The sequence below is a fragment of the Lissotriton vulgaris genome, chromosome 12 (assembly GCF_964263255.1).
Source record: "Lissotriton vulgaris chromosome 12, aLisVul1.2, whole genome shotgun sequence".
NCBI classification, from domain to species: Eukaryota; Metazoa; Chordata; class Amphibia; order Caudata; family Salamandridae; genus Lissotriton; species Lissotriton vulgaris.
This window is the reverse complement of record NC_141700.1, coordinates 73,250,529-73,275,534: the sequence shown is the minus strand read 5'-3', so window position 1 is coordinate 73,275,534 and position 25,006 is coordinate 73,250,529. Positions and strand designations below refer to the sequence as shown.

The following is a 25,006-nucleotide window of genomic DNA, read 5'->3' as shown; positions in this document are numbered from 1 at the left end:
CCAAGTTTGGTGGCTAATTTGGGGTATTTTTTGTTAGTGCTTTAGGCTTGTGTTCTCTGAAGAAACTCTTCCATGCTTTACCCCAGTGCGTTTATGGTGGAAATCAAGGCGACATTAGATGGGATTGCTTCCTGGGGGTGAGGGAGGGAGGGAAGGGGGTTGTTAGTGAGGTAGGGGTCGGGTATGTCACTTCATGCGAGTCATTGGTAGGGTGAATAGATAGGGCAGACCATGATAAGGTTATCGATTTGGGGAATACAGAAGATTAGTGTATGGATAAAATCACAGGCTATTGATTAGCAGTGTGGGAGTAGAAGGAGGTTGTAGGCTATAGGTGCGGTGGGTAATTCGCAAAAACACATATAGAAACATAGTTCAGAGGGCATGCAGTTTTCAATAGGAGTGGATTAAGGGGAACAAGGCTTGCAGAGGATAGTAAGTATTTGATGGGCATAATCAAAATAATTTTTGTTTTGTGTAGAGTTAATGCAATTTTGTGGATGCAGAGGGGTTAATGACAGATTTAGCGGCTATCAAGGTTTGCCCAGTTCATATGGCCACCAGCTAGGTGGCCAAGTATGGGAACAATTGCTGGACGTAAGTACCTCAGTTTTGTCTCTATTGTGTGTGGTCGGGAGCTGGCGCCTGGCAGGGCAGAGGGCAGGTATTGGTAAGTGCCCTCGCTTGAGGGAGTGGTCCTTTCAGGAGGAGGCAGCCTGAGTCTTGGGTAGGGAAGGGTACGGACGGAGGGGATGGGGTCACTAGCTTTTGAATATGTGAGCTAGGATTAGTGTGCACTGCTTTTGATTTATTAACCTTCCTGCTTTCACTAAGTTGCTTGAAAATGCACGATTTTTCTTTTTTTCCAAAATTTTCTTGGTGGGGGTAACCCCCCCAAACCCCCCTTTTGGGGTTCAGGCTCGCTCGCTGCGCTCGCTCGCTACGGTGCTGTATGCAAATCAATTTGCGCCCCACCACTTTAAAATCTCACCCACCGCCCCTGCAGTTGTTTATAGGCTGGAAGGAACATTGTAAGCATGGCTGTATGACATCATTGTATTTGAATGGTAAATAAATGCTGTTTAACAGAGTTGCACGCTATGTTTTTTGTTAGGTTGCTATCATTACTAATACCACTTTCATCTGTTCTTAATAAGTGATGCGTTTGCTAAATTGCTGGAATCCGGAGAGTTGAAGATGCGTTCTTTAAAAGTAGACGGAACTACCATGTCTTTCCATCACCTGTTGGCAAGAATCTGCTTCCACCATCACTTTTCAGGTAAGAATTAATTCTTATTTGTGACTGTGTCATTTTTAGATCCAGCTACTCCTCTGTTTCGCTCATTCTACTGCCAGGAGACTATTGTGGGGAGACTAGACAGAAGCTGCTGATGCGGTCTAGTCATTTTGTAATCGGGAGATAAAGAGTTCCAATTTTACCCTCCTAGTTTACCAAGAGGGTGTGCTCATTAACAAATACATCTTAATTTGTTTCACTTTCTAGTCAAAGCTGGCAGTAATCTGTGTCTAAAGCCCCCATAATTATCAAAAACTTCACAAAAGAATAATACATTATATCTTGAGACGCTCATGGCAGTTTCCCATTTTTTGACACACTGATCCTTTTATCTCTTTGATAAGGCATTTTCTGTGTTTTTAATCTGCAGTTAGCAAAGAAAGGAATTTGTTTCCCATAGCTTTATGTCCAGTTTCAATCTGTGCGTGGAATGAATGTCACATTTACCCAAGTAGGTTTCAGTACAATGTACATTCACAAAGTTGGGTGCATTTACCAGCAGGAGGACCGCATCATCAGTTCTGGGGTGGATCCTCCTGGCACATGTGCGCGCATGTAACTCGATTTCTCAGTTATTCTCTGTAAAAATATAAAGGAAGCTGTCATAACATCTGTGGAGTTTGACTAGTTTAACATTTTTGGGCTAATAGTATGAAAGATCATATAGCTATGCCCTTACTAAATCGGGGTCTTATACTTCTCAGCCCTGCAGGAGAATCTTTGTTGAATCCTACTCTAATATTGGGTGAGAAGAGTCTTTTCACCCCTTGTATCTTATGTTGCCAAAACTGGGCAAATAAGCTATTTCTTCTTTTTCTAATCTTGAACAGGACTCTCTACAACTGACTAGACATTTCTTTTTCATGATATGTAAAGCTATGGAACCTTGAACCTGCTTATTCCTTTTAAACCTGCTACATGAGGGTTGTTTTCGAGATCGGCTCTATTTTCCCAGTACAACCTTTGCTTGTTTTTGAATAATCGTTGATTGGACTATTCATTATTACAATGACCCAATCAGAGACTTTCACATTAAAACAATTAGATCCCTAATACAAAACACTGGCAGTTGAATATTTTTTTGACCTGGGTAGCTTATCAGATGAGTCTGCAATGATTTCTGTGGCCCTGGGTAAAGAGGAGTCATGTGCCTCACACCACAAGCAGTTTTGCATTTTGACCTTAAAGCGTTTCATTACTGTCTGCTCTGCTAATGTTTTAGTAATTGCGTCAATAAAACGTTTTTTGTCATGGAGAAGGATTTTGTTTTGACTACCATTCTCCTTTCATTGAAGACGTTGAATATGTAGCCGTCGCCTTGTCAGATGACTATTCCTTGTCTGTTGCATTGTCAGTGATTCCTCTGGTGTAACCTTTAAAACCTGTACGGATTGATTAGTCACAGACACCTTGTCCGTTAAAATATTGTAGATGAAGATTTGTCCTACCTTTTTTATTGTAGTTAGACAAGATTTTTTTTTTCCCCCTGATGGATTTTTGGCTGAAGGTCAGTCATTCTTAACCTGAAGCTGAACCCGTTAGGCCCGAAGCCGCCGGCGACACCCCGGAAGGCCTCGCAAGAGGCAAGGTATCCGCGGACGTCTCAGGAGGTGAAGGAGGGGCCAAAGAAGCCTGTAGAGCCGCAGCATAGGCTGTCATTTGGGTCCTAGTTGCCCCAACACCAGGAAACGGCGGGTAGGGTGGCAACAGGCGAGGGTGCCTGTCATGAGGGGAACCCGCGCCCTCCGCCGATCGAGGACAGGACCTCGTAGACAAGCTGCAGGACCTACCAGCCAGCGAGCGATGCCTTTGGGGCCGTGGCGAAGGGCTATGCCGCAGTCTGAATCGGCGGCTCCAGGCATCTGAGGAAGGGGACGGATGCTGGGATGACACTGACCTGGACAAGCAGGCCAACAGCAATTTCATCCGGTGCTCCCGCTGGGACTTCGGTTTGAGGTGCTGACAAGCTTCGCAGTCCGTCGAGTCATGGTGCTCGGCCAAATACCACATACAGATAGGGTGAGGGTCCGTCGCTGACATCTGGCGTGCACAGGAGGTACACGTCTTGAAGCCCCAAGGCATTCGCACACTGTTCTCTAACGCAAAGCATGAAAAGAAGGACACGATCCGGATCCGCGTTGCACGGGGAAAAGAGAAAAAACTGACGTCTGCATGCCGGGGTTGGGCTTATGTGACCTCGCTGACGTCACGCCCGAGGACGACATCAGGGCGGGGTCACACGGTACCACCCCAATCCCCCTTCCCGGCCCCCAGCGCGCAGAGATGCTGTGGCAAAAATTTCAGGATCCAGACTCACTCCTGGGATCAATCTACGTTAAGGAATCTGCGGCTAGAATCGTCTCTACCAGATACACCGTTACCGAAGGTAAGAAGCTTGTACTTTTGGTGCCAAGACATTCCCTCACTCAACAAGAGTGAGGGCTAACCTGTTGTGATATTTTAAAGTCCTTTTATTAGAAGTGACATATATATTACATTGTTTTGGAGTGCAGTCTACATAAAGGCATTTAAATATTAAAACTGCTTGAACAATTCATATTAAAAATCAAATTAGCAAATCTGACAACTATTCTAAAGTGCTTTTTAAATTACTGAATGATTTAATTCATCTCGGCGTGTACTCCCAAACAGACTTTGCAAGATTGCGAGACTCATTAGCAGATTTGTTTGATGACAAAATATCATTTTTCAAACCTTTCCCAGTGCACCCGATCAGACTTTCATCGAGCCCCATCTCAAATCGCCCTCCTTAACTGTGTTTGCAGCCTAGGAAAGTTTAACTTGTTCACTCCGGAACTAATTAAAAGATCTCTAGAAGAAGCCAAATCTGTCTCTCCTTTGGATGTATGCCCTCCCAGAATCTCGGCACTCCTTTCTAATCAGTTAGCCCCTGCTTTATGTTCCTTGTTTAATTTATCAATAAACATGGGTAAATCCCCTTGGTCTAGAAAGCTGTGCAGGTTATGTCTATACAAATGAAGGCCAATCTCTTATTCACAAATCTTACAAACTATCAGCCCATCTCACTGCTCCCTCTATTAGGCAATTTGCTGAAAGGTCAAATTAACAAACAATGTTCGCATTACTTCGAAGATATTATGATCTTGGACCCATCACAATCTGGGCCCCGATCCATGCAGTACGGAGACCGCCTTAGTGACAGCTACACATCACATACATCTGAAAGAAACAGTTGTACATTCCTTACCTTAGAATTACCCCCAGGCGTCAGACTGGATCCGGAAAGTTTTTTCGTCAGCAGTACCTCTACTTGTCGGAAGGTGGCGTCGGTCGGCTCCGCATTCGCCGTTGGCATTGTGGTCGCCGGGATAACGTCTCGGTAGCTACATAGACGCCGCCCTCGCACACGGACGTCAGTTCTTTCTTTTTCCGCGCCAGCTAGCGCAGATCCGGAGAGAGCGGTACTTCCAGTCACTTTTTGAATTAACTTTTTGAGCAACTTTTGTCGACGTCTTTTTGAGTCCTACGACTCCAGGTGCACGTAGGGATGCCTGGCTTCAAGGCTTACGGATCCTGTTCTTGACCGATCTCGGTTACGGATCTGCACCGCGTGTACATCTTGTGCCTGGAGCGCAACCACGACCCCAAGTCGTACTCAGACTGCCGGTCCATGGTTCCGAAGGCTTTGCAGGAATGGTCCCGAAAGCTGCTTGAGCGCCGGATTGGGCACGAAGAGTTTGGTATCCTAAGCTGCTCAACATGGTCATCGATCCTCCGACCCGACTGCCTCTTCGTGAGGATCTTCTGTCGTAGAGCAGGGGACCGTCCTCCACCCGAACCTGTCAATGCCTCCACCTCCTTGCGTGAAGATTGAGCAGCGACAGTTGACTTCATTTGACTTGCCTCCCGAAGTTTGTGATGTAATCTTGGCAGCCAGGTGTCCCTCCACTTAGACGGTATATGCCTGCCGGTGGAACAAATTTGTGGCATGGTGCACAGCAAAAGCTGTGGATCCCCTTTCTGCCCCTCTTTCTGAAGTTCTCTTGTTCCTCCTTTCTTTGACCCAGCAGGGCTCTACTCTGGGCACTCTTAAGGGCTATCTTCCGGCCTTTTCTGCCTTTCTTCAGCTTCCTGATCAGCCTTCTCTTTTTAAGTCCCCGGTTGTAAATTGTTTTTTAAAAGGCATAACTCATCTCTTTCCTCCTATTTCCTTCGTTATGCCTCAGTGGGACTTGAATCTGGACTTGACATATTTAATGTGCACTCCCTTTGAGCCGCTTCGCAACTGTCCCTTAAGACTCTTAAGACTGCATTCCTGGTGGCCATCACATCTACCAGAAGAGTGAGTGAGCTCCAGGCTCTTTCATCCAAGCCTCCTTTTCTGTCTGTCCAGCCGGACAAAGTTGTCCTCAGGACCTGTCCATCCTTCCCAAGGTTGTCACCTCCTTTCACATAGGGCAAACCATCACTTTGCCCACCTTCTTTCTGCCTCCGCATCCTTCGAAAGAGGAAGAGAGGCTCCACCGTCTGGACCCGAAATTGGCGCTTTCCTTTTATCTGGATTGCACCAAACAGTTCCGGGTGGATGACCAGCTCTTTGTTGGCTACATGGGCGCCAAGAATGGTTGGGCCGTACACAAACGAACTATCTTCAGATGGGTCGTTTTGTGTATCATAGCCTGCTATTCTCTAGCAAAAACTAGCCTCCAGTGAGACTGCGCCCCCGCTCAACCAGGGCAACGGCAGCCTCTACTGCTTTGGGCTGAGGAGTCCCTCTGAATGACATCTGTCCTGCAGCTACGTGGGCATCGCTGCACTTGTTTACAAGACAACACAGCCTCGACAGCCAAGTCTGGAGAGACGGCTTCTTTGGCAGTTCTGTTCTCCAGGACTTTCTGGCGTGAACTTGGTTCGCAGACCCACCACCGGGGTTGGTATTGCTGGGGTATCTATTCTAAGATAAGGAATCTATAACTGTTTCTTTCAGATGAACAAGTTATCCAGTATTAGGGGTGTCTTTCATGGATTCACATGCCTGAATCATTCCCCGTCGTCGAGACGGGAGCCTCCGGTAAATAAAAAAGTAATGTCTTATAGACATACATAGAGAAAATAGGCCTAAGGGCCTCCCCTTAGTAGCCTTTCTTAGTCCTTATGTAAAAAGGACCAAACTCTCCTAGTCAGCCAATCAGCTCCGACCTCCCTCTAGAACCTTCCTGGGAGGAGCCTCAGTCCCTCAGATTTTCTACCGCACGTTGTGCTAGGGAGTCTCCTCTGAGCTCTGCTCAGATTCTGTGTATTTTCACTTAATTTGGCTTTTCTACTATGGATTATCTTCACATACATTCTTTATCTCAAATAAAGAAGGTATAACAAGGGAAAGAACGGAAGAATTCTGTTTGGAGCCTGCACTTCTTGTTCCAAGAGGTAGCTCTGCTCTGTTCCTCACACTCACAGACCAAAAGGTATGTTGCACTTTTTCAAGTGATTTTTGAAGGGTCGTGAAGAGAGGCTGTTAATATGGTTAACGCCAGAAATATGGTTAAGGCCAGAAAGGAGGCTATTATTTTCTCCAGTTACTGGGATGAGGTGTTGCCCTCAAAGTCTAGGAGACCTTGATAAAGAATTTCCTCAGACTCATTCCTCAGGGTACCATCCTGAGAAGGCCCTAAAAAAGACCGCTCATGGTCTTCCGGGCGCAGTCCTTCAACAATCTCCCCACTCTGTGAAAAAGGAGAGTAAAGGACTTGCCTTTGGAGAAATGTCGGATAACAATGACGACGTATGAGCCGTCTAAATCGCCTCCTCTGATCATAGGATCATTCAGAAGGGCGTCTCCTACCCGAAGTACAGCCTAAGGAGCCATCGATGTCAAAAACACCATCATTGCTACCACAGCCTCTGCGTCTATATGGCTCATCTACAATGCTTGTCTAAGCGTCGACGATGAGTGTCGACGGCGACGACAGCGTCGACAATGACGTAGACGACGAGGGAAGACCGTCGACGACGAGGCCGTCGACGACGAGGCCGTCGACGACGAGGCCGTCGACGACGAGGCCGTCGACGACGAGGCCGTCGACGACGAGGCCGTCGACGACGAGGCTGTCGACGACGAGGCTGTCGACGACGAGGCTGTCGACGACGAGGCCGTCGACGACGAGGCCGTCGACGACGAGGCCGTCGACGACGAGACCGTCGACGAAGGGGCCGTCGACGAAGGGGCGACGAGGCCGTCGACGACGAGGCCGTCGACGACGAGACCGTCGACGGCAAGGCCGTCGACGAAGGGGCCGTCGACGAAGGGGCCGGCGACGACGAGACAGTCGACGTCGGACACGCAACCATCGACGACAACCTCTAGGAATATCGATTATGGCTTCATCTACATGGCTATTCCTCTACGACGGCGTGTCTACGGCCTGCCTACGGTTTCAAGGATGGCCTCATCTACGAAGGCGCATCTTCGTGGGCGCGTCGCGGCCTGTCTACAGCGTCGACAAGGGCCTAGTCTACGAGGGCCTAGTCTACGAAGCCCTAGTGTTCGATGGCCTAGTTTACAATGGCCTACTCTACGATGGCCTACTCTATAGTCTACGATGGCCTAGTCTAATGGCCTGCTCTACGAAGGCCTAGTGAGCGATGGCCTAGTCGTCTACGAATGCCTAGTGCTCGGTGGCCTCGTCTACGACGACCTAGTCTAAGATGGCCTAGTCTCTGACGGCCTCATCTACAAAGGCTAGTCTAAAGAGTCGACTGCTCGCCTACGACGGCCTGTCTATGGTATCGACGATAGCCTCATCTACGTAGGCTCATCTTCGAGGACTCATCTACGGCAGCATAGTCATGGACGACATCGTCTATGACAACCTGTCTAGTCGACCTGGGCCTTCTCTAAGATGGCCCAGTCTAAGACGGCCTCATCTACGCGGGCCTAGCCTACGAGGACCTCGTCTACGATGGCCTAGCCTACGAGGGACTCGTCTACGATAGCCTCGTCTAGGATGGTCTTGTCTATGATGACCGCATTTACGACGGCCTCAGCTACGAAGGCTAGTCTTCGACGGCGTCGTCGCCATTATCTACGACGGAGCATATATGCAGTCGTCTACGACGGCCTCATCTATGACTGCTCGTCTACGACGACATAGTCTCTGACGGAGATCTCGTCGACGGACTCGCAACGAAGGGGAAATCCGCCAATTCTGTACTCTCTTTTATAGGGGGTATGGTCATCTATGACTGCTCGTCTGCGATGGCATAGTCTATGACGGCAACCTCGTCGACGAATTCATCGACGGAGGAAATCCACCAATTCTGGAATCTCTTCTAAGGTGGTATGGAGAACTACTCAACGTTTTCAGACCTCGATGACCTCTCAAGAGCAGGCCTGCTTCTTGTACGTCTCCAGAGACACCTTCAAGAAGGCTGTGAGGTCAATACTGGTTATAAATTACCTATAGTCGGACAAGGTACGGGTCAGGTAGTACCCCTCCTCTGTATCACTAGTGATCCCTCACACCGGCGTGTTTAACAGGAACTTTCTATGCCGGACTCCGTAGTGACACAGGCGGCCTAGAAAAACTCCGGGGATCCTTCGGCCCCGAGGTCACCTCCTCCTGATACGGAGGATTTAAGAGGGGACAAACTTAGGAACAGGTTTTCCTCAGTGACCGTTCTAGCGCTCTTGGTACGCTAGCATGGACAATTGTGGCCTCACTGACCCCATACCAGTCGGAATTGCCAGGCTCATCCGAAGTGGAAGTAAAATGGAATCCGCTACATGGTGAAGCATCGGCGTTAAACTATAGACTGCGCGAAGAACATCGCTATGACAGGGTTCCGCCAGTTGGCTGAAACAGCAGTCTCGCGGATCCAAGGAGGGCCCTTTCCGTCCTGAGGTGCAAACGACGGTTGTGGTCAGGCCATATGAGGGCCAGTCACTATTGGCACGATTAGTTAACGAGGCAGACAATGCGAGAACTTTGAACACTCTTCAGTATATGAACCAGTCCTTTAGTACAAAGGGAGGAAGAAGAAGGTCTTCCCACAAAGGACATTATCAATTCCAATCTTCCTGCTCTTCAGGCCAGAGTAGACCGCAAGGCCTTCAATCGCCAACAATAGCAAAACAAGCACCCCTCTTCTGAGAACTTGTCTTCTCAGGGAACGGACAGCGGAGATATCAAAAGGTACAGCTGCATCTACGTCTGGGTTATACTGTAGAAAGGAGCTATAGCGAGAATTCCTCCTCCTCAAAGGAGCTATAGCGAGAGTACCTCCTCCTCATAAGGAAAAAGGGTTTTTTGTTCCCGCTTCCCTTTTTTGTATCCAGAAAAAGATAAGAGGTGGAGACCAACCTTGGGCTTCAGAGACTTCAACACACTCCTACAAGAGACAGTTGTTTCGCATGGCAATCCATGAGGTCCTGCAAACAGGACGTTTAACTCCATATCCCACTTCACAGAAATCGCTAAAAATACTTACGATTTGCAGTAGTGGCCGGACATTTGCAGTTTCGCGTTCTGCCTTTCGGGCTAAAGTCTGCGCCACACATACTCACGAAATACCGTTCCCTGGGGGCGACATTACTAGGACACCAGGTCCTTCGGTTTCTGAATGACTGCCTGGTCAAGGCTTCATCCTTGCAAGACGGTCCAGGTCTCCCAACGCCTGCTTTCAGTTTTCAATGCTTGGATCTCATCCTCAATCAGGAAAAATCGGTCCTGGAACCTTCTCACTACATCAGTTTCCTAGGTACTTCAGTTTCCTAGGTATACCCTGGACACACGGTCACCACAAGCATTCCCATCGGTGAGTGATCGTGTATCCCCCTCGCTCTCAACTACGAACGAGACCTCTACAAGAGGCGCTATCGAAGCGGTGGTTACATTCCACAGGGTCATCTTGCCACATAAAAGATACTCCGCTCATGGCCGGAATCCTACAATGGGGAATACCCTCTCAAACACTGTCTCAAGGCTGTTCACTCCTACTTCCGGCGGTTCCTCACGTTGTCACATAAGGTGGACGGTGGTCTCCTATGGAGAAGACACTACATATCAATCGGACTAACCTGCTGGCGGCCTTCCTGGCCCTTCAAGCTTGCCTACCAAGAATAAGACGAACAATGGGCTCACCAATGCGTTCAGCAGGCAGAAACCATTGTAACAGAGAGCTGGACCAACACATCATTGGCCACATCTTCTCCGGATGAAGCACGCCGCACATGGATCTAATTGCGACGTGAATGTACGCCGAATGCCCACACTTCGGAAATTGGCTGGGGAATGCATCTCCAACCGCATGGCGCACTGTTTTTGCGTGGGCATTCCACCATTCCCGATGCTCCCATTGTCCTCAAGACAAGAATGGTGGAGCCTTGTATTCTGGATTTACTAGCCCCAATTGGGCCGAGGCGACATTGGTTCACAGAACTCCGCCGCCTATTGTATTCTGGATTTACTAGCCCCAATTGGGCCGAGGCGACATTGGTTCACAGAACTCCGCCGCCTATCCCTGGAGCCGCCGATCCACCGGCGGCAGTTTCTATCTCTGCTTACTATGAACGATAAGGCAGTTCAACATCAGGGTATGAAGTCTCTCAGGTTGGTCGCCTGGCCCCTGAGTTCAGAGTTCCACAATCGGAATGATCCACATGACTGTAGACATTCTTACCAGAGCAAGTGCGGATAGCACATAAACATATTCCCGGAAAGGGAAGCGCTTTGTGTCTGGGGCGTAGCCGCGGAAATATGCTTTTCCCCACATCACTGGTGCAAATATTGCCTTATCGATTAAATCTACCACAGTCGGACCTAACCCACTCCTCCATTACAGTACCCTTACCAGCGTCATCTCGTTATATAAGAATTCCAACGAGCCCATCGCTCTGGTCAAGCAGGTTGATTAAGCAAGTTCTAAAACGATTATATAGATCTTTCCCGACAGTAAGGAGGTTGCCACCTCCTGGCATCTCAATGTGGTTCTTAACATGCTCATGAAACATCCGTTTGAACCAGTACACGGAGCTGACCCAAAGTATGTCTCGGGGAAAATCCACACTAAGGGTCAGAGAGCTACTGACGGTTTTCTATCCAGAAGAGTGAGCGAGCTTCAAGCTCTGTCCATTCAGGAACCATACATGCACTTCAGGAATGATGGCGTGGTGCCTAGTCCGAACCCAAAAATTTGTTCCAAAAAGTGCCTTCAGACTTTCATCTCAATAAGCCAGTAATCCTTCAAACTTTCTTTGCGAACCTTTCCACCGCAGCAGAATGGGCTCTACATTCTTTAAATCTCAAAGATGGCTCAGGTTCTACCTAGATAACTCTAAGACTTCAGATACTCTTCACAACTGTTCGTGGCATACAGCAGGCCAAGAATGGGCCTGTCCCTCACGAAACTAAGCATCTCAAGATGGATCTCATCAGCGATTGCATTCTACCACGACCAGGCCGGACGGCCTTTAACTGATCAGGTCACTGCACATTCCATCAGGGCGTGGTCCACGTCAGCAACACTCTTCGCGTCACTGCACATTCCACCAGGGCAATGTCCACGTCAGCAGCTCTCTTCGCGGAGGTGCCAATATTGGACATTTGCAGAGCGGCGACCTGAAAGTCACCGCACACTTTCTCCAGACAGTACTGCCTGGATTTCGAACTTCAGAAAGACGCGGCAGCGGGTCCAGCGGGGCTTCGCCATCTCTTTCAGTGAGGTGAGCCTTCCTACATCCCGCCGTCCAGGTATGCACATTCCTTGCTCTTGTGATACTATATGTGATAATATATGCATTGTCTAACATGACTGCAGAGCTGATTTACATCGCAAATGTGCATATCTGATTGCTAACTATTCTGATTCAGGCATGTGAATCCATGAAAGACACCCCTAATACTGGATAAGAAATGCGTTACTTACCTGTAACAGCAGTTATCCAGTATTGGTGTCTTTCATGGATTCACATGCAACCCTCCCGCCTCCCCGGGAAGGACTCACATCCCTCTCTAACAACATTACGCCTACCTAGCTGGGTGCGTACGAAAATCTGAGGGACTGAGGCTCCTCCCAGGAAGGTTCTAGAGGGAGGTCGGAGCTGATTGGCTGACTAGGAGAGTTTGGTCCTTTTTACATAAGGACTAAGAAAGGCTACTAAGGGGAGGCCCTTAGGCCTATTTTCTCTATGTATGTCTATAAGACATTACTTTTTTATTTACCGGAGGCTCCCGTCTCGACGACGGGGAATGATTCAGGCATGTGAATCCATGAAAGACACCAATACTGGATAACTGCTGTTACAGGTAAGTAACGCATTTCTTACTTCCCTTCGGTAACAATGTATCTGTAAGATACATAGGTTAGGTATAGATTCCTTACCGCCCCGCCCATCCTCCCCGTTCTGCGAACTGATTTTTAGGGTTAAGGACATCTTTTCAGGGCCCTAGTTTTGTGCACCAGTGGTCGGTGTCTTGCATAGCTCTGCGTTTCTGGCATGGAAAGTAGTGTACTGAACTTACGGCGCATGAGGGCGGCGTCTATGTAGCTACCACAATGTTCTCCCGGCGACCACGACGCCAACGACTAACGTGGAGCCGACCTACACCACCTCCTGACGCGCAGAGGTACTGCTGACAAAAAAACTTTCCGGATCCAGTCCGACGCCTGGGAGTAATTCTAAGATAAGGAATCTAGAACTAACCTTTGATTCTTACAGATATATCGCTACTGAAGGTAAGTAACTTGTTTGTTTAGCTCTTGATGCTATTACACCAACTATGCTTGTACTGTTGGATTTATCCACGGCGTTTGACACTGTGTCCCATTCCAGCCTACTTCAAAGGTTGTATGAAATTGGAATCTATGGGACAGCGCTACAATGGTTTTCTGATTTTTACAAAGACTGAACTCCAATCATCCTCTGGGCTCTTTCAAATCCTGTATCTGATGGAGACATCTAGCCACAGATTCCTTACCTTTGAATTATACCTGCCCCCAGTCTGGATCTGGAAATTTTTCTACAACAGTACATCTGAGCATTGGTAGAGGGCGTTGAGCAGCTCTGCAGCGACGTTGTCCACCAGACCATAACCGGTCATTGACAGTTAAAGAAGTAATAAAAAAAATACTTGAGGCAGGAGCAACTCACTTGGTGCCACCCGTTGGTGAAGTCTGAAAGAAAAAGCCAATAGGCACTGCCCTATAATGGCAGATATATGACAGAAATCAAGGTACAGCAATCAGGATCGAAGAGTTTTCTCCACCCCACTTCCCGAAAAGAGCGTAAAGCAGAATCTGCATGAGCAGCGAACAGATGTTGACCATCAAAAGGCGTATGCGCTAAGGCGAATTGAACAGCCTACGAAAAACCAGAGGTGCATAGCCAGGCACGCTGATGAAGTGCCACTGAAAGAGCCATGGCTCGCCCGACAGAATTGTGGAAGGTAAGTAACTTATTCATTATGACGATTGATACGGGCGTGCCCCAGGGCTCATGACTAAGCCTTATGGTTTTCTATATCTATGTTACCCCCCCTTGTAAAGATTGTCAGAACTTTCAGCTTTGAAATTCTGTCCTATGCTGATGACACATAGTTGGTCATCCCTTTTGACAAAGTCCTGATTAGTGCAATCCAACATTTTGCAACGGAGATGAAAGCAATTGCAACTTGCATTTCTACCAACTGCCAACAATTGAATTCAGGAAAAACCAAACAAATGCTATTTGCTAAGGCCCACAGTTTTGGTTAGCTGACTGGTGATGCAGAACTTGCCATGGTACCAATACCCAAACAGGTAGTTAAGAACCTCGGTGTCTGTCTTGACCAAAACCAACCATGACAGAGCAGGTTAAGTCTAGTGTAGGTGCATGTTTCCACATGATGTGCCTGTTGAGGATGTGTCTTCCTTTTCTTCCTCTTTCAATGAGGAAAGCATTTTTGCAGGCACTCCTTATAAGCAGATTAGATTATGGCAACGCTTCACTTGCTTCTGCGAATGAAATTTTACTTTCAAAACTTCAAGTTGTACAAAACACAGCCGCCTGTCTCATTTGCAATCTTCCCTCTGGTACCACTTCCACTCCTCTTTTGAGATCCTTGCATTGGTTGCCTGTAAGGAAGAGAATACTTTTTAAAATGTGCTGCCTTACTCACAAGTCGCTAACAGAGAAAGGCCCCAAGTACCTCATCCAGAAGCTTAAACATTATTGTCCAGTTAGGACTTTGCGATTCAGAGGCAAAACCTTACTCACTCTACTGTGCATCACAAAGGCTAGAGCGGGGGCAGGCCTTTTTCCTATCTGGGTGCCTCTTTCCAGAATTAAATGCTTTACTCTATTTCTATATGTCTAAATCATTGCAAATTCAGAAAGATTCTCAAGACAATGCTTTTCTAACTCTCGAGTTTTTCCTGCCAGCGATTTCTTTCAGCGCTGAGATACCCCTGCCGGGTGATTCCTGTGCGTTATTAGATCATACTAGCATAACCTAACAAGGCAAGCTATACATAAAGTTTGCTAGTCTGTCACACAAATCTTTATTTTGCTACAAGCATCACACTTTTAAAAAAAAAGTGGCGGCTGTTTTTTATCTTTCTCCTCTTTGGTCCTAATTATGCAGGTAGGCAAATTATGGCTTTTTACTGTAAAAATGTTGTATGTATAGCTGAGCTCTTGAGGGGATTCCATCAGAAACCATCAGTGGGAAAAATAGGCCAGTTAAAGTCGCTGGCGAGTGGAGGGGTTCACTGTCACTCGCCCCATTGGCTAAAGTTTGGGTGACATAGTTAGGTGGATGGAATGTATCTACTGTGTTCATCTGATGTTAGTTGTCACAGTTGGACTATTCTTCAGTCCTTTGTACCAAGGGTTCACAGCCTGTTGAAGAGAATGTTAATCTATTCAAGATCATCCCAAATACTATTTAACTTGGTAATGGCTCCAGTATAGGGTGTTCCACGTGCATAGTGGTGATGTCATCACGTATAAAGGTCAATGAATACATTACCGCATTTTTGCTGTTAGTAAAGAATTGTAATGAGAACATTCCTAAGACAGTTGCCTTGCAGTAGGGAACAATGTACCTTTGGACGTGGTCTAGATTCGGCTCAATCTTCTCATTCATCTTCGTTACCAGTGGTTCTGTTTTTACCCTGCAATAATAGGTTACTTCTGGTCACACATCCTGAATATCACTTACTTCCATTCTTTTTTGCTCTTATGCCTTTTAGGAAGGGATTAGTTTCCTAGTCTAATCCGCTTTCCATGAATACCAATGAAGATGACTTGATAGAGATGAAAAAATTATTTATCTACAACATCAGTGCTCTATCATATGTGCCTTCATTAAATTCTTAAACAACCTCCCCAATACAGCCACCAATGTTGTCAGGGATTTGGAGTATTTGTGTTCTCCCCGCCAGATTGTGAATATGAACTTGGAAGGTAACACTCAGTGGGATTGCGGTTGCTCTGAGCTGCCTCAATGTGACAGTGCAGTTTTAGCTATGTGTTTAATAGTATGCTAATGGGTGTAGTTTTCTTTCTTATTAACTGATTGTGATGCTTAATAAATGTCCCATAAAGAGGAATGAAATGTTACTATCGTTTATTCCTAGGGCTCTGCTGTAAGTATCTTCCTTGAATTCCTAAACAGGTACCCTCCAAACAACAATGGCATTATGATGTTAAAAAAAATCCAGGTGATTACTTAATTCCCTGTCAAGAAGACTTGAAGCAACTGGTCCAACTAACTATTTCTTTAATGCAAATGCATAATTCTCTGGTAACAGCATTTCTCCATTGGTGTAGACATACCATGCCGGTCTCTTATTCTACAGATCTAGTAAAAGCCACTCAACCTTACCTTCCACTGTCTACTAATGCAAAAGTGCTCACATTCATCCCTCACCATTTCTGCCTCACAAAGTTGTGCTGCAAGTCTCTCCTGGTTGGAGTAAAATATTTGTAATAGCAAACAATGGCCATGTGGCATCTTGAAGGTGTGACAAGATTGTGTTAGACTTGGCTGAAGAGGTGTGTTCTAAGGGCTTTACCGACCGTTTCTGTGATTAGCAGTCTACCAGAGGTTTAACAGGAAGCCACTGCAAATTTGTATGGCATGTACAGAAAAGGCCCTACTCTCTAGATGGGACTTTTGGAGCATGGCTTAGATAATAGGAAACTGGAGCCAAACGTGTGGCTTGGGAATGCTGGTAGAATCTGGATGTAGTACTCATTGTCAAACAAGTAATCAGCAGAATGTGATAAGAAGGGTGCCTTAAAATAAAATGTGTATGTTAAGAGGACCCACTGAATAGAGCAGCATTGGAGTGATCGCCAAACGTACGAAGCCTAAACCCCAGTCTCACGCTTATTTTTTAATCTGCTGCACAGCCTTACAGATGCAGGGGTATTATAGATACAAAATTTGTCAGCAGTACTTTTGATGGAAATGGGAGAAGAGTAGGGGATTCCTATGCAAATCCAAAAACATTTTCCAAATCAGTAGCCAAGACTGCTGACCTTTGCTACTGGGGAAGGTTCCGTGGTTCCCATTTCGCTTGGCCAGAAGGCCAACAATCAACCTCTGTCTTGTTGGCATTCAGCCTGAGCAAAATACTACTAACCCTGTCTGAATAACTGATAGACCTGGCACAAAAATGTGCTAAAGCTTTGGTTGGTTGAAGTGCAATTAGTTGGATATCTTTAACATAGGAGAAAGAACTGACATCAAAAGTTCTAATAATGAACCATCTGGCTACATTTAAATGCTGAATAAGAGTGGGAAAATGGACACCTGGTCTATCTCATCTGCTTGGAAGAAAGACGCAAGAGCAAAAGATTGGCTCTGCCCATAAAGGAGAACAAGGACAGTGCCGCGTTCTGAAGGTTTTTAAGATAGTTGAAGAGCCAATGAGCCAAATACTAAATACTGATCTCAGCTGTTGCAGGTAGCAAATAAATAGATTGTTCTCCAGCACCAAAGTGTATTCTCTTTAGATTCCTTTCTACTTTACCATTTGTGTGTATTACCGATACAAGTTTTTACATCAATGAGGCGAATTCCTTCATTTTGTCTCAACAAGGAGGGCAACACAGATTCTGTCTGAGTGTGAAGGATCAACTTAAGGCTCTGTTACTTTGTCGCTCAGAGAAAAGGCTCTCAAAGTACGACTAAAGCAAACATCCACACTGTTTTCAAGTGTGTTGGGATACTTGTACCTAAATGCTTTTTTCTTCTGCCTATTGGTATTGCAGTAGGAAAGGTTGGTTTTTACAGGGATTTAAATTGCCTTCTGATGTTATTCTGCAATTATTTTTATGATTTTACACTGGTCTTTAGGAATGTGCTTGACTTAAATAAGCACAATTAAACAAACTGAAAGCTAAAAATCGAGAATAATCATCTCCTCCTCCTGCACATTCCTGACCATCAACAATGTCTGTTTTATGGACTTTTGTAGGCAAGCTTTCTCTGACTTTTTCTCTTTCATCACTGAAAATGATGACTAGAGTGAATAATTTCCGGAAAAGTTCAGTGTGCGCTCTGCAGATGGCTGATTCCTTTCTTTTTACTTGTTCCCTAGTTGTGGAGCGCGTGGACTCCTGTGCATCCATGTATAGCCGTTCCATTCAAGGACATCACGTCTGCCTGCTGGTTAAAAAGGTAAAACCTGGTGCAGAGATAGCTCGCCTCTGCCAGTGGTCTAATAGACATGGTTTCTATCCATGAAGAGTTGCTTCTACAAATGCACGTAGAATCTACGTTGGTGGCCTCCACTATTGCATTCTGATCCTGTATCTTTTCTTCACCTGCAGGGCGACAATTCGATATCGGTAGACGGGAAGTGCAGCAATGACTCTCTCCTGAGCAACTTATTGGACGAAATGAAAGAGACGCTGTCCCAGTCCTGAATATTGCTTTCTAACTACAGAAGATGCACTAAAACAAGATTAAAGGAAGACTACCCACCATCTACTCCACTCCCAACTCCAAGTGTTCTGGTGGTCCCTTATACGCATGTACTATAACTGGGACGTGCTTTTAATTTCACTTCACTCTCCATTGCAGTTTCGGCATTCTAAAGCTCTTTGTTACATTTTTATGACTATTATTTTGTTGAACTTTTACCAGCTGTGGAGTTGCCCCTTTCCACCTCACAGACTTTTCTTCAAATGTTCTCTTAGTTTACCGATACATTTCGTCAATGAGAAATGGAGGAGAATCCCAGGCACAATGTGGATTAGAACTTCTGCTTCCGCAGAGCCTCTGCGGACTCCTCGCTGAGAGAATGCCCCAGGTACTTCAGTGAATTTCAAATGGGACTTCCAAACGAATGTGCGCTTTCTCCAAAACTGAACTGCCCTTGGAAAGCGTGGGAGCCTCAGGCCTACCTGCAGTCAACTGCCAGTGTATCCATAGCATCAGCACCAAATAAGGGGGGGGCAGATTTTGGGGTGGTGGAAGATTGGGGAACCTGTCCTCTCATCTCACTATACCTGAGACGTTCCGTGCTGAACCACCATTGCGCTTCTGTGCTGAATTGTGCTCTCCTATGTCCAGAATGGCACCTCCTGATGTTCTAATGTATCAAATGAAACTGGAAATCCAAAGGGGTATTTGTCATTTATTTTGTTTGTTTTTCATTGTGTTTTTCATTGTTTTTCTGTTAAAACAGTTAACCAGCAGAGACATAGATGTTGACCATTGCCCGTGCGTCATTTGTGATAAGACAGTGCAGGCAGGTGACGCATTGTTGGGAGCGTCAAATCCTTTATCTGTTGCCTTCTCATCCACTGAGAAATACATTCCAGTGCCACAGCCTCTGCTTCTTCAGGACAGGTTTGGACTTCTTTATTGCAGGGAGCTCCCTAATATATTGACAAGCTTTGTTTCAGTGTTTTTCCATGGTTTCGGCAATTAAACTGTACTTCCATTGAACATGGAGGTTCTTTTTCGTAAAATATTATGCTTAGAAGATCTTGTCTGAATGATGTGATTGCCCATCGATTATTAAAACAACAAGCCATTCAGTTAAAATATTTTTTTGCTGTTTTTCCCCATTGTTGTTCGTGTTTTTGAAAAATGTGGATTTGTTCACCATTAACCTGTGTGGTTTTATACCAATAAAGGAAGCTGCCGAAGAAACATGCACACACAGTGCACTCGCACTTAGGAGTTCGTTCTCTGATCTCTGAGAGTTAAAAAGTCTCTGGGCCAAGCTCAACATGTGAAATAGTCACTTAAAATGTGTGTGTTTTAAATTAAGTCTAAACTACCAAGTCCCTTTTCCCACTTCTTTTCCTTGGATCATTGGGAAGCCCATCTCCTTCTCACTTGGTGTTGTTTTAACATACACCTTTTTTCTACCAAATGATCCTTAGTGAGTCTGGCTTCAGTTTGTTAGATGGCCTTTATAACCTTGTTTTGTTACCTATTGTTAAAGGCCTGCTTTTCCACTCCTTCTTGGATGGAATCCTTCTCTATCCTTTCCCTGTAGTGGTTGTGGTGTTTTAACACACAGCACTAGTTAACCCCAGCAATGCAGCTCCTCCTTAAGTGTAGTCAGCAGTTTTTTCTACCTTTTTGATTTTTGAACACTCATGCTTATAATTTGTCAAGTCCATAAATTTGAATCTAAGTGAATCTTACCTTCTAATATCTATTTTAAATCTGCCCAAACTCATGATGCTTTTGTAAACACTACTTTCCTGTAGTTCACCAGGAAACCCCTCTATGCACCTCAGTGTACTTCTGTTTTTATTTAGATTATCCGGCTGTCAATTAAAAAGGCGTGTGAATGTGCTGACATGTTACAGTTCACATTCGAAATGTCTTGTCTTCCCTTCCTAACCTTGTTGATCTTGTCTCAAAACCTTTTCTCAATCACTCCTCCGTTGTCTTCAGGTCTCATTTGTAAGACTTTATCAGCTGTCACTCCTCCAGTTTATACCGTAAGTGTTCCTTGCCGTATCACTCTTTCCAGAAACTTTTTTCATGTTCCTTCTTTAGATTTGAGCTCGGACGCTCTCTTCAATCATTTCCCTACAGATGTCGCCAGTAATCCTTGCTTGTTCGTCCACCTCCTTGGTCACACTCTTATTCTTCTGAACTGGCATATTTTTCTTCCGTCAGCCTGCCGCGGGTCTCCTAAGAAAGCCTCACTCTTCAGTTATTTCCTGCAGATCTACTTGGAAGCCCCATTCTCCATCCCATCCACTTTTGACACTCACTGCCTTAATGCTTTCTCCTAAGCTCTAAACTGGAAGCCCCATGCTCCTGGGCTTGTGGCCTGACATCTCTCCTTAGACTTGCTCGTGTGGCTGTCATTTGAAGTCTCTCCACGGGCCTTCTCTTGCACGTCTCTCCAAAAAGGCCCACTTTCTGATTCATGCTTGGCTACTCTAGGAGACCCTTTTATGTCTAGTACATGCATGTGTGCACAAGTTACTAATGCAAAACCCTCTGTGGTTCTCATAACAGGTGTAACTCCGAACTGAAGCTGATTCTTTTCAATTATTTATTTAAATGCTTAGTAACATCAGAGTAGATATGGGGCATATATTATTGTGTTCCGTCAAGTCAGCAGCTAAACAATCTAATCACTTTGAGGAGTTCATATTTTGGGCTTTCCAAAGCTGCGTGGTCTTGGATCAAACAGCTGCATACTTGAATGTGTCTGAGCTCTGGCAACCAAAGCAAAAGGCTCTCACACAGGGGGAAATGATTCAACAGAAATCTTACGTTTTTCACGTAAACAGCAAACCAGCCATGTACAGCAGATTCATGATGCATTCAGGCTTAAATACAACCCGGCATCCTCCTCAATAGTAGCGTCCAAACTCACTAAATGTTATTCGATGCTTTGTCTTCTATGTTGAAGGATATGTCTGAGGTATTCTAAATTACATAGCACCAACCCCATGCATACCTGCTGCAGGTTGGTGATGCTGTTCTTAACTCTGGAGTGTTCCATAGAAGAGGCTGTACCCCAGTATTTTCTACCAACCACTTAATATGTTTGTTTTTGCAGTGTTAATCTCAAATTTAGGGCATGTATTACATTTCTATTTTTACATTAAAGTGGCAGCCTGCGACATTCCCATGGCACATTATTCTTTAATAAGTGACGCTTTATATATGGTTTGCCCCTTTGTAAGCAATGTAATTTGGCAGTACTCAAGTAAATGGAATATGAATGAGTTATTGATTGCGGGAGGAGTTCCCAAACTTTGACACAAAAGTTGGATTTTATACATATTCACACCCAAAGGACAAATCAACTTCCCACAAGCTTACAGGAACCAGTGGAATACAACACTTCTGCTTTCAGAAAGGCAGTGGAAACAGGAGGCTTGTACGTTCTGATCTCCGTAAGTTCAGCACTTAGATAACACTTCTCAAGATATTTAACATGTGTTAAGGAATAATGTCCATTTTGTTTGATGATGCATTCTCTTGCTTTGGAATAAAGTACGTTTGGAGCAAAGATAGATTAATTAATTATTTAATCAAATTTGGTTACATTTAGAGAGTACATCTCTTTCAGCAAGTGTCACAATGATGCAGCCAAGATCTGGATCTGAGGAGCAGCAAACTTAATACAGATCTTGGGTATATTTTACTGATGCCATACTCGCGTATGGTACAGTTGCCCTACAGAAACCATGCCTGCCACATGTTTCTCAGTCCTGGTTAGTGATTTTAGAAAGCAATACCCTAAAATGAAAGATAAAGTGAAAATGCGTGATTGACTTTCATTATTATTCGTAAACGTTTGTGGTACTTACAAAGTTGAAGGTGTTCACTCGTACCAAGCTTCACAGAATTTTCTTGAATGTGGGCTTTGTTCTTGTCTACTAAAATCATAGTAAGGAGTCTTCTGCTGCAGTAAATTATTTCAAAGCCCTTATTTATAAAAGATTATCATCTGTACCTTGGTGCTAGTGTACGAAACAGACATGAAAGTGTTCCTAATTAATAGTATTCCAACAATGTCCTTAATCACTGGGAAGGAGTAGGTGTTTTGTTTTTTTGTTTGTTTTTGTATTATTTTCTTCTGTTTATCCAAACTGTCACTTTAGCATGTAGATCATTCCAAGCATTGAAATCCTGTGTGGTGGAGCAAGGAGTTTGAACTGTACGACGTGTTTTAATAAAGAAAAACTATTTCCTATCTACATTCCCTTCAGGAAAAATCTTTAAAAAAAGAACTTATCACAAAGCTGCTGTATTGATTTTTGTGTCAAGATGATCCAATAAAATATATATGAAACAGATTTGTTTGGCGTTTCCCTTCTAATGAGATGGTCAAGATGTATAGAAGTGGAGTTAGATTTGGTTTGTTTAATCTTTAATCGGGCATCAGCCACAAAGCTCTGGTGTGAAGTGAACGTTTGCAGTAATGTTGTCTTGGATAGTGTCTTTATTCAGATCCACAATCTCCGTAAATGTATATTTAGATTGTGTTAATTTAATAAAGATGCTATATGTCAAAAATGTACGTTTCATGTGTTTAGGAAAAGCATTTACAGTGTTCTCAGTCATAATTCTGTTTGTAATTGAAATGTTCTTTTGATATGGTTAAGACCCTTTTGCCAACCGAGTAACATTCCTTTAATATGGAAGGCAGTGGTCAATGTTCAAATCCACTGCCATAACACATTTTCCCAGCAACATGGATTCCATACCAGCCCAATAACCAACTCTGAAAACACTAAAGCTAATTAGGTGGTCAGATATGTAAGACCAGCCTAATACACCTTCCTAGCACCCAGCAAGTGAAGTGACGTGAATCTTGGGTTTCTCTTGTCTATGAACTAAATGGATTCTTCCGTCAATCTTAGCTCCAAGTTGAGAGTTGCACCTATATTGTACAAGATCATTTATTTTAAACTACTCCCCCAAGACTCACAAAATCCCTAACTAAATATACTGAGGCATTACATCTATCACCAAAGGTAATCCATTGTAATCTCATATGTCTCCAGAGTGAAGATACCATTTGAAAATCTTAAGGAATGAAAAGCCATTCCAACAGAAAATTCAAGAAATTCCTCACCTTTTTTCTGATTGGCACTGAGGTAATTTGGTTATTTGTTTGGACTTCTAGTAAGATTAAGAATTGAGTCAAGGTTGCGTTTAGATTTTGGAAGAGTTTGAGTTAGATCAACTTTTACGCTACTAATTAAAGTAGACAAAAGAGAAAAGGTTAGGGTTAGCATTAAATTGTTAAACTTAGAGTTTGGACAAAGGTCAGCTATATTCAAGGATTAGGGTAAGAGATTGCAGTTACACGTTAGTGTTAATATTGATGAGGGTGAGGGGATAAAAAATAGCCCAATGGTGTGGATTTTTTGTTAGGCAGAACAAAGTAATGTGTTTTTTTTTTAATGATGTATGGGGTTTGCTAAGAAGGCTTCTTTATAAAAGTATTTATTGCAATGGCATAGATCCTGGGTAACATCTTTCCTCTATGGTGTAGCATTATCATACTCATATTAACATCTTTCATGTTTCCTTTTTCCCCTTCATCTCATGTGGGTTATGTAAGTGGCTTGTTATCTTGCCCTGTATCCCTTTGTTTTCACTCGAGGCACCTTATCTACATACTTCCTGTAGATCCTTTTCCGATTCATCTTGTACCGGACTGTTAGAAATGCCGTGAGACTGCACCTAACCTCTGTTGCCCTATTCTCTCTCCCTATCTCCATAGATTTGATCATGGGTGGTAGTGGGGAGTGTGCAGAGACATGCAAGACTAGCCTTTTACCATTCTCTGTAGCATGTGTCACGGGTGGTTTTCTGCCTAAGACCGGTTTCCTTGTCTGACAACACCATGCGCGCTACGCGTTTTCCCGCTGTGCGCTGACTTTTGCGAAAACCCGCGGTTCATGATGAGCTCAGCTCGTCATGAGTGTACGACAGGCGTAACTCATGAAGAGCTGAGCTCGTCATGAGCGTCGAAGGGGTTAACTATCACAGATCAGTTCAAGCTTATGTGGATGGGAATCCAAAGGCTGCCACAGTTGTAGATACTGAAGAACTAAAGAACCCATTTTGTTTTGGGTTAAGGCCAAACAGTGGAATCTTGCTTTTAACTAAGCCCTGGCAGCACCTGGGCAATGAACATGTTTTCATTCTATCTTACTTGTTGATGTGCAATGAAACAAATTCACCACTGTAACAAGTGGGGAAGTTGCCTTAAGATTGTGCTACAAAAGCCAGACACCCAATAGCTACATTCCTTGTCATAAACAAGCATAGCGCTCTCCTCTAGGGCCTGTACAATCGACCCACTGTAAGGGTTCCTCATGGCACCAACCCATAAGAAATAGATTTAAATACCAGTCTGCCATCCTGTGAATTTCCATTTATTTCTTTGATTCAACATAAAGGTGAAACTAAAATCAGATTCAGAATTTTTGTTCAGACACAAACATACATTCTGTAATAATCGAAGACGCAGTTTTTGTGTCTCCAGGATTTTTATTGTACTCAGTGTCCATAAGTACTTTATCCTATGTTACCAGTTAGGCCCATATGTTTACTGCTGACATTTACAGGAGTTATAAGAATAGTATATTGTTTTCTTTATAATAAAGCACTTGGATTGTATCTGTTTAACAATGAAAACCCAACACTGGCTATTTATGAAAGAATTCTCTGAATTAAAGGAGATCTTCTTAACTGACAAACTATATCACTCCTCATTACCGCACCAAAT

General features: G+C 44.6%; 1 protein-coding gene across 2 annotated transcripts in view; it reads left to right on the top strand.

Annotated features, from left to right (window-relative positions):
- AP3D1 (adaptor related protein complex 3 subunit delta 1) overlaps positions 1 to 22,559 on the top strand; it is a 400,132-nt gene extending 377,573 nt beyond the window's left edge. For both annotated transcript variants that reach the window (XM_086947180.1, XM_086947179.1), the window contains exons 31-33: positions 1,158 to 1,279; positions 17,867 to 17,946; positions 18,099 to 22,559. In XM_086947180.1, coding sequence (XP_086803306.1) covers positions 1,158 to 1,279; positions 17,867 to 17,946; positions 18,099 to 18,194 — 298 coding nt within the window. In that variant the 3' untranslated portion in view covers positions 18,195 to 22,559. The remainder of the gene's footprint in view (positions 1 to 1,157; positions 1,280 to 17,866; positions 17,947 to 18,098) is intronic.
- Positions 22,560 to 25,006: the final 2,447 nt, after the last annotated feature.